A 10,276-nucleotide genomic window follows, 5' to 3' on the forward strand; every position below is an offset into this window, starting at 1 on the left:
GATTTTATCTGAGTACCGTAATCAAGGAAACAATTTACGGTATATCCTTGTCCATATCCGACAGGCTTTGCTTGTGAATCTTCTTTGTTTGTTCAAAAAGGGTTTAACCATTAATATCATCGCACATGTAACTCCTGTTGAAGATTCCATGGAAATTAGCTTGCTCTTATAGACTAAACATATAACGGGCTCACTTGACTTTGAGCATCATTTGACATGTTATGCAATAAATCCAACCAACCCTTCAAGCCATCGGTTTTCTTTTACCTTTAGCACGCCTTTTAATGCACCAAACTAACAGTGACGACAAAGTAAAGTCACGTTCACGAAATATATAATCATATGTGAGAAGAAGCTAAAAAGGAAATGTAATGTTGCAGTTGGTCAATCAACTCTTCACATGTCTACATTCTCTCCATGTCGTATTGTCACGGGTTCGACAAAACTTTTTCTTCTTCTCTTTTGTTGTCCCCATAATTTCACCCATTATCCAGCGTTGCAGTAGAGGGCTTCAAAATGCCATCTCAGGGAGTGAAGTTATATGTCCAAGATAAACATGTATTAACTCTTTGTTTTCCTCTCTTCATTTCTTTCTTTGTATTAACTACATTTTTTGGTTTTTATCATTTGCAGGTGGTCTTGGATAATGGTATACTGCAGGTCACAATATCTAATCCAGATGGCATTCTCACTGCTATTCAATATAATGGCATTGACAATTTGCTTGCTGTTGAAAACCAGGAAGCTGATAGAGGGTAAATATTATTCCTATGCTCTCTCTTTTTTCGCTATTGGATAAAATTTATAATGGACTTCTTTTATTTTCTCTATTCACTTATTTCTATCTTTTTTTTAGTTAAATTCTATTATTAGTCTTTATACTTTATAAAAGTTATTGATTTAATCCTTCTATTTTAATTTAGTTACTCTTAATCTCAGTAAATTACGTTATTTTTAAAATTTGATGTGACATACATATTGTCATATGTATAATACCATGCTAATTTACTATTTTCACATCAATAATTGTCATTAGGAGAAGATGGATTAAATTAATTTATCATTGTACGCTTATTCCGAACTAGTAATTGAATTTAATCAAGCATATCTAATTGTTATTGATGGATCAAGACTAAAATTTTAAAATTCAAAAAGTATGAAAATTAAAATTTATCAAATTCAGTACATGGACTAAATCATAGAGACTAATGGTAAATTTTAACTTTTTCTTTTTTTTGTGAATAATTATAAAAGTTGACTCCATTTTCTTATGGAATCAAAAGGTATTGGGACCTCGTCTGGAATCTAGCAGGAAGCAAAGGAACAAAGGGTAAATTTGACAGGTATGTTTTTTTCTTTTTCATGTATTCGAAAAATCATATCTTATACTAATCGAAATCTGCGTAGAACATAAATGTTGGGATGAATTACTTCAAGTGAGATAAAACTGGAAGTAACATATGCAGGATTGAAGCAACAAGTTTTGAAGTAATAGTGGAAAATGAGGATCAGGTGGAGCTTTCATTTACTAGAACATGGAATCCTTCCCTTGAAGGCAAAGTCGTTCCCTTGAACATCGAGAAGAGGTATTTATAAATTATGTTACTTGAATTCAAATGTGAGTGTTAAATATATATATATATATATTTGAAATACTATTTTCAGTTATTTTCATGTATGTAGAGGGTGTATTGGAGGGGATCGGTAAAAATATTATGGAGGCTTTTATATTAAGAGTAAATTACATTTTGGTGGTTCGACTCAAAGAATAGGTAAATTAATCATTGTGCATTATATCAAATAGCAAATTGGTCATTTATGTTAAAAATTTCATCTATTTTTACTATTAAAAACTGACGTAGTTAACAGAACAACCAGCAGTAACATGTGGCATGCCATTGTACTTCATATTGATGTCCAGGGACTAGTTTTTAATACTAAAATGGATGAAATTTTTAATAAAATAACTAACTTGCTTTTTTATCTAACATATAATGACTAATTTACTCATTTTTTGAGTAGATAGGTCAAAATGTAATTTGACTCCTAATATAAAATCCTCCATGATACTTTTACCGAGGGAGTATCATATTATGGAACTCAAGTCTAGATATGCGAGCAACATAACTTATGATTTCAGGGGAGATTGTAACAAAAGCAAAATCCTGTTTTATGTTTTACAGGTTTATAATGCTTCGTAATTCCTCAGGATTCTACACCTATGCAATTTACGAGCACTTGAAGGAATGGCCTGCTTTCAACCTTGACAGGTTCAGGGTTGCATTCAAGTTGAGGAAAGACAAGTATGCATATATACATATATTTATATTGAAAAATGAATTTAAAAAAACTCAATGACGTGTTAAAAGAAATGAACAAGCATTGACCATTGAGTAATTTCAAATGCACAGGTTTCATTACATGGCAATGGCAGACAACAGACAAAGATACATGCCCTTGCCTGATGACCGTTTACCTTACAGAAGCCAAACCTTGGCTTATCCAGAGGCTGTCCTACTGGTTGATCCAATGGAAACTGAGTTTAGAGGAGAGGTTGATGACAAGTACCAGTATTCATGCGAGAACAAGGACAACAGGGTCCATGGATGGATTTGCAATGACCCGCCGGTGGGGTTCTGGCAAATAACTCCTAGTGATGAGTTTCGATCTGCCGGGCCTCACAAGCAAAACCTTACCTCTCACGTCGGCCCGACCACCCTTGCCGTAAGAAAAACCTTACCTTCTTTTTCCACCATAACGTTAGCTTTTAATTACAATCTTACACGACCAAATCGACCAGGTTATGCACAGTGTTCATTATTCAGGAGAGGATTTGATATTGAAATTTGGAAGTAATGAGGCTTGGAAGAAAGTTTTTGGCCCCATTTTTATTTATCTTAATTCTTTGTCGGATGCTGGAGGTAACCCACTTTCACTTTGGGAAGATGCTAAACAACAGGTTCTAATTTTCTTTAAGTTACTCTCATATGAGTGTCTGAATAAAGAAAAATGAATAATCATATCTACATACAAGATGTTAAGACTGAAGTTGGAACTTCTAATTTAGATGAGAATTGAAGTTCAAGACTGGCCCTATACTTTCCCTGCTTCTCAAGACTTTCCACAATCCCATCAAAGGGGCAATGTCAGTGGTAGATTACTAGTGAAAGACAGGTAATTTATCTCATTTGGGCTGTTCTATTCAAACCTCTACTTTTTAATCATTTAATTTGTGAACAATTGAATCTTTTCTTGGTGTCACTTTTTTTTTTTCAAATTGATCTTCAGATATGTTTGCAAAGACTACATACCTGCCAATGGTGCCTATGTGGGGTTAGCACCCCCTGGAGATGTTGGATCTTGGCAGAGTGAAGTCAAGGTAATTTCGGATATTCCATAATTTTTCTGTAAATCCGAAGCAGATTCAGATATAAGAACATTCCTTATCAAAGTTCAACATCACATGGTTACCCTTGGGTCAGGGCTATCAATTCTGGACTAGAGCTGATGAAGATGGCTATTTCTGCATTAACAATATTTGGACCGGTGACTATAATCTATATGCATGGGTTCCTGGTTTCATTGGTGATTATAAATATGATGTTATCATCACCCCTAGCGCAGGTCTTTTACTTTAATTTTTTCTACTGCAACCTCCTAAGTTGTTGTTTTGATGAAGTATATATATTTTATAACGCGATATTGCAGGGTATGATATATTCATGGGTGATCTTGTATATGAACCGCCAAGAGATGGCCCTACATTGTGGGAAATTGGAGTCCCGGATCGCACTGCTGCAGAATTCTACGTTCCTGATCCGAGTCCGATGTTTGTCAACAGGTTATATGTTAACCATCCTGACAGGTTGGCTTCTTTTCCTGCGATTTTACGGATTCATCATGTAAGATATATTTTCTTTTTAAGTTTATAAATATTTGCAGATTTAGGCAGTATGGGTTATGGGAAAGATATGCAGATTTATATCCTGATAGAGATTTGGTTTACACAGTTGGGGTTAGTGACTATACAAAAGACTGGTTTTTTGCTCAGGTCACCAGGTATTCATTCCCCTCTGAATTCTCAATAACATTTCCAGATTCAGAATCCTTAGGTATCTTTGTTTTGGATTGCAGAAAGAATGATGACAACACATATCAAGGAACTACATGGCAAATCAAGTTCAAACTAGATTGTGCTGCAAATGAAACCGAAACATACAAACTACGATTGGCATTGGCTACTGCACATGCTGCTGAACTTCAGGTATAGAATTTAATTGTTAAGAGTTTTAACTTTAGATGACTAAACTTTGCACATTAAATTGATTTCTTTGTTTTATGAAGGTAAGGGTCAATGATGATGGAAAGTCTCCTCTATTTTCAAGTGGACAAATTGGTAAAGACAACACAATAGCCAGACATGGTATCCATGGGCTTTACCGGCTTTACCATGTCGGTATTCCGGGGAATCTGCTTCTTGAAGGAGATAACACCATATTTCTAACTCAACCGAAAAGCACCAGCCCTTTCCAAGGAATTATGTATGACTATATTCGATTAGAAGGCCCTGCATCTTCTAATGGAAACAAGAAACCTTAAAATATTTCAGATATCCACAAAATTGAAGCTAGAAACAGGTTTGAACAAGTTTCTGTCAAAGAAGCATATCCTGTTTCATATTGATTAAACCGTATCTCTGTAGTTGATTTATGTACAACATCAAAATCCCATGGATTCAACAAAATGGAGACTAGGAGCACTCTTGAGGGGAATACCCATATATTTGGATTTGGATTTCAATAATTATGTAAATGATAAGAATAAAATGCATATATTACAGTGAAATTAGTTGAGATTAAATTTAATATAATTAGAAAAATATAAAAACATGAATCTATCAAATCTAAAAATATTTTAAAGATTTCAAATTCTATCTAGAAAATCCATAAATTTAAGAAATTATCATAAATATTAAATTTCCATATAGTAAAAATCTAAATTCAAATTCTGAAACACAACCTGCAAATATTCCTTTATACTTTATCTTTTCTAATCTTCACAGTTTTTTTTGTAGCAATTTCATTGAATTTGAAACTTAAGCTTTCAATATTTAAACTAAAACAATGATCTAGAGTAAAAAAGTTGTATTGTTATATAATACAATTATAGCCCAACAAATAAATAAATATTACACATTACAACTTTTAATAACCAAACATTATCTTTCATCAAAATTTTTCTATAACTTTAGTGTTGAGCATAATTAAAAAAACTGAATATTACTATAGATGTTTCAAATAAACTCAACCTAATTACTTTTGAGATGTGACAGTCAAAAGTGATCGCAATACATACAAGTGTATTAAGTATCACACTGATTTACGTGTTTAATTCGTATTACACTAGCATGAACGAACAATAACAAGAATTTTCAGCTAAGATATTGGCCAGGAAACAGTAGCCAAGAGAATTACTCAAATATGAAAAACTCATCTTTAGATATAATACCTTCAAGTTCTTCTACCTTAGCTAGACCCTTTAATTTACCTTCTACTCCTCTTAAAAAAACTACCGCAAATAAATTAGATTACCTACACAAAATTAACCATGTCCCTGAATTAAGCATGATAGAAGATCCTCACTTATCTCTCTTAAAACCTTGTAAAGCTTTCAAAAAAATCTTCAAGTTCTTTCATCAGATCACTCGCATGTTCAAAGTCTCAAGCACCGAGAGAATACATCCAGTTAACAAAGTTTGATTAGTGCATTCTCCCAGCAGGCATTGTTGAACATTTTGTCACCATAGAGATTCCTCCAGAATTTCCACAACAATGGATCTAGCATGGGTAGACCCATATCCAATTTGGAGTAGTCAGGCTAGCGTTAAGCTACAATGGCAACAAAGGACGACCTACCTCGGCCAAAATAGCTCTCTTAGACTCGAGGTACCTAAAGTATGAACATGCATGTATAGCTATCACCAAGACATCCCTTAACTCAGGAATAGTCTACTCGACGTCCTTTCCCAACTACAACATGGTGATAAAAGATCCGACATCGCTTAAGTGCCTTAGAGTCTATATCCAAATAGCTAGAGCAAAAATGGTATGCGCAACCAACAAAGCAACACTTTTTAAAAACAACGTTGTGATTAAAATGATCAATAGTACATGATTTAGCGTTTAGCTTATACATTTGTCTATAAATAAGCAAAGAGTCTTTGTTGGGAGAGAAGAGCCTTTCCGCATCCTTAGACATTTTTTAAAAACACAACTCTTTTAAGTGTTCTTCGTAAAAAAAATTCTCTCAAGCTTTGTAATATATATTTCCTTGCTGCCATGTCATAATCAAATCTAAGGCAGCAAGCTTGCCATTGACACTTTAACCTCGGAGAGAAAGAAGTTAAACTCATTTAAATGAAACATTATTCTTGCAAATCATGAATAGTAATTCTTGGCAAGTCATCTACAGCGTAACATCTTCATCATTATTTGCGTCAATGGGATTTTAAGAAGGTTAATATATACGGAGGCACTTAGTAATTTATATTTATTTTGTATTTAATTTTTTTGGGACTTAACTAGTACCTAAACTTAAAAATTGTAAGTTGATACTTTTTTAAGTACCTAACTAACACTATTAAAATATGTTGATATGGAACTGACGACCAATTAACATGGTTACACATGTTAAGTTTGTAATGCCTTCAACCCGATCCAATTCGCTAGATCCGAATCTTAGGTGTTACAACTCGATTATTTTTTGGGACATAACTAGTACTTAAACTTAAAAATCGTAAGTTAACTTGATACTTTTTTTAAGTACATGACTAACACAATTAAAAAACATTGATATGGAGCTGACGACCAATTAGCATGGTGACACATATTAATTTTGTAACGCCCTTAACCCGATCCTATTTGCCAAATCTGAATCTTGGGTGTTACAACTCAATTACATACTTACTCAAAAATAAAACGTACTAAGTTTCTACATTTAGTTCTTATTTAATAATCTTATTCCAACTGACTTACAACTAGATGTACTGTAGATAATTACAACCATTGTACAAGACTTTAAATAACGAGGACTTACAAGCGAATAACATAACTTAATTACAATGCTCTATTTGTTTTAATCCTTTAGTGATAATACTGACTACAATTGTTCTGTCAACACGTTCTGTATAAAAAATAGTTCGTTCCGCCACCTCTGGCGTAGCCTTGGCGTCGTCTCTCCTGGCGTAAACTCAATCAGCTTACCTGTAGCACAATACACAAAGGTAAGTTCATGAGAGCTTCGTGAGTTAGACTCAATTTACTTGTATTGTCTCCATACAACGTATCTAGGAATTTCATTATCATGTGATTGTTCTTCGTTCTTCAACTTGACTTTGGCGAGTATCTTTCTTCTTTATACCATAGACATCACACCTAACCTTGAAATCATGTTTTATCCTTCTCTTCACTGATTCATTACTTGTATACACAAAGGTAAGTTCATGAGAGCTTCGTGAGTTAGATTCAATTTACTTGTATTGTCTCCATACAACGTATCTAGGAATTTTATTGTCATGTCATTGTTCTTCGTTCTTCATCTTGACTTTGGCGAGTATTTTTCTTCTTCATACCATAGACATCACACCTAACCTTGAAATCATGTTTTACCCCTCTCTTCACTAATTCATTACTTACATTATTTACTTAACCCATTTCGAGGTTTCTTAGCCATTATCATTCTAAGTTCTATACAAACTAAGTATTGTTAATCGACTTAATCTTCAAGTCCGTTTGACTCATACCTTGAATTCGCCACATATTTCGGTGCTTTCCATCTTCTTTTTCCATATCTTAAGACAATGCAGGATACGCCACAACATTTCTTACGGAATTTTTTCTCTCAGTGTTCGCCATATGTTCTATTCCTTCAAAGTTCGTCATATGTACTATTCCTTCAGTGTTTGCCATATGTACTATTCCTTCTGTGTTCACGATACTTACCATTTTTCTCTTTCAAGGTTCGCCACAAAAGTATTTCATTCAGATAATTGCCACAAGGGCCTTTCTTTAGAATGTGCCACGAAGGCGTTCTTTTCCATGATCACCACAAAGGCTCCCATTTCACAGATTGCCACAAAGGCTTCCATTTCATAGATTGCCACAAAAGTTTCCATTTTTTAACGTGTTCATGATAGGGATTTGCTAGACTCACATTACGTGAAGTTTGCCCCTCATCGTCTTGGGTCACATAAAGAACTTCATTAGGTAATAACCTCCCTTTAGACCTTTCCATATGATGCCATAACCCACCAGTTATGGTCTTACTCAATATGGTGCCATGGAATTTTCCTTCTAATGAATCGTTTTTAAAATCCCGAAGAATTCCTTTAGTCAACTTCGCAGAGACAAACCCAGATTTACTAAACAGATCTTTCATGCTCTAACACCGTACTGAAACTATCATACATTTTTTTCATGTTTAACCTATTAGATTCTTCACGAACTATATATGCACGACTCATTTAGCATTCATAGTCTGACCATTATCTATAAAAACATTGCAAATACTACCTTACATAGAATAGTCGACTTAGAGGCTCACCTGATTTTTGCCTTTTGTAGCTCTAAGCTTCATACTTCCATTGAACAATCAACAAAAAATATTTCTTTAAACATAATAGCCAAACTGCAAAGCCGAAATGTTGGGCAGTGTATTTAGATGGTTCAACAGTAAATAAAGGATTATGAGCATGTGTTTTTCTTATAAACCCTAATTAGAATGAGTAGTAATATGGACTATCTTTTGACTTTCAAGCATCCAACAACGCAATAAAATATGAAGTGTTAATTTTGAGCTATAACTAGCTTGACAATTGAAAGCAAGAGAGCTAGTAATATTCATTGTTTCCCAGTTAGTAGCGAAGTAAATGATAAGGTGGTACAAGGTAAAAGAGCCTAGTTTGAAGAGATACCACACAATGGCTGGCGAACTACTTGCTCAATTTGACAAGGAAAAAGTTCAACAATTGTCCTAAGTTGAGAATACCAAGGTTGATACTTTATCTAAGTTAGCCTCCTCCATCTTCATTAAGCAAAGTGGGAAGATCCTATTAGAACATAGAGTCACCTCCAGTTGCGATGATAAACATATATTCACTGTACAACAAGATCAAACGTGGATGACTCATATCATACAAGCTTTACAATGGGGAAAGTAAAGAAATAAGCAAAAAAGAATTAGCTAAGGTACAAGATAAAGCAGCGAGGTACGTAACTATGCTTGTTTTTAAAATAAAAAAGGGTTTCGACAGCTTGGCGACTCCACTGGGGACTGAACAAAGAGAGTCAGGCCATAAAATTGATTGTTTGCTGTCCTTTTAATTGAAAATTTGTTTTGAAAAAAATATGATCCTTTTAATTGCATTTGCTTGTGTGATGGTTGTGTTTCGAGTCTTGTCTAATAAATATGGCATTACATTGCATGACCGTTGTGGTTATACCTATTAAGTGGGAGTAAGAAACTATGCTTTCGTGAGGTTTTCACCTTCATATGGGCTAGTGGATTACTTCCGGGATACATCCGTACCTATGATTTCGTGAGATTTTCATCTCCGTGTGGTCATAGGGAAATGTATTCCCCTGAACCGAACTCGATCTATATGAGCCTATAATGGGTGAGGATTGAGGAATCTGCTGGTTCGGGTACCTTTACTCTAGAATCGAGCTTTATATAGTGAACCTTAAGAACTATCCTTAGGTAGAGCCGCGTTGAACCTTAGTTATTACCCATTTGTGTGTTATGATTATTTTTGTTGTTACACTTGTGTTTTATTGCGCATATTTGATACTAACTTGTGCTTTGTTTTGATTGCGTTTTGCATGACATTGCATACTAAATGAGGTGTTGGTTCGTATTCGATTGCTAAGTTAGAAAGTTTAACATGAAGAATGAATTTCTTAGTAAAGTTGAGGACAATACGGCCGTCTGTGCATGGCCGAGAAGTTACAAACTGAGAAAGAGGATAGCCTGACAGAAGGATATACATCAGAGTTGCAGGATTTTACCCGCATCATTGTGGCACAGAATGAGCTGCAGGAGTTGAAGGATATATGGACTAGTTGGGATGAGGGCACTAAACAGTTGTTCTACCAGAGTTATGGTGATATACCGTACTTGCTCGATGTTAAGGTGGATAAGCGTTTGTTTCGAGGTATGGCTCAATTTTGGAATGCTACTTATAATTGTTTCACATTTGGAGAAGTAGATTTGGTTCCTA

At 34.5% G+C, this 10,276-nt stretch overlaps 1 protein-coding gene across 4 annotated transcripts; it reads left to right on the forward strand.

The window, feature by feature from the left end:
- Nucleotides 1-213: 213 nt before the first annotated feature.
- On the forward strand, nucleotides 214-4,845 carry LOC107918142 (probable rhamnogalacturonate lyase B). Of its 4 annotated transcripts, XM_016847671.2 has the most exons (14): nucleotides 214-558; nucleotides 634-755; nucleotides 1,284-1,343; nucleotides 1,467-1,586; nucleotides 2,184-2,303; nucleotides 2,412-2,724; nucleotides 2,801-2,959; nucleotides 3,068-3,174; nucleotides 3,289-3,379; nucleotides 3,483-3,624; nucleotides 3,709-3,865; nucleotides 3,943-4,059; nucleotides 4,135-4,264; nucleotides 4,345-4,845. In XM_016847671.2, exons 1-14 carry the CDS (start codon nucleotides 517-519, stop codon nucleotides 4,597-4,599), a joined length of 1,935 nt encoding a protein of 644 aa, XP_016703160.1. In that variant the 5' UTR covers nucleotides 214-516; the 3' UTR covers nucleotides 4,600-4,845. The 4 variants fall into 4 exon arrangements, 3 of the variants coding, with proteins under 3 accessions (XP_016703160.1, XP_040960544.1, XP_040960503.1); XR_005920696.1 differs by having other exon boundaries at nucleotides 375-755; nucleotides 3,709-3,902; nucleotides 4,011-4,059; nucleotides 4,345-4,574; XM_041104569.1 differs by having other exon boundaries at nucleotides 380-755.
- The last annotated feature ends 5,431 nt before the right edge of the window (nucleotides 4,846-10,276 follow it).

Source organism: Gossypium hirsutum, chromosome A01 (assembly GCF_007990345.1).
Source record: "Gossypium hirsutum isolate 1008001.06 chromosome A01, Gossypium_hirsutum_v2.1, whole genome shotgun sequence".
Lineage (NCBI taxonomy): Eukaryota > Viridiplantae > Streptophyta > Magnoliopsida > Malvales > Malvaceae > Gossypium > Gossypium hirsutum.

Bases quoted from the DNA above. Each gene is read 5' to 3' on its own strand.
- LOC107918142 (XM_041104569.1), top strand. From the start codon at position 517: ATGCCATCTCAGGGAGTGAAGTTATATGTCCAAGATAAACATGTATTA. The intron at 2,960-3,067 runs GTTCTAATTTTC...CTTCTAATTTAG, and splicing joins GGGAAGATGCTAAACAACAG to ATGAGAATTGAAGTTCAAGA. The intron at 4,265-4,344 runs GTATAGAATTTA...TGTTTTATGAAG, and splicing joins CACATGCTGCTGAACTTCAG to GTAAGGGTCAATGATGATGG.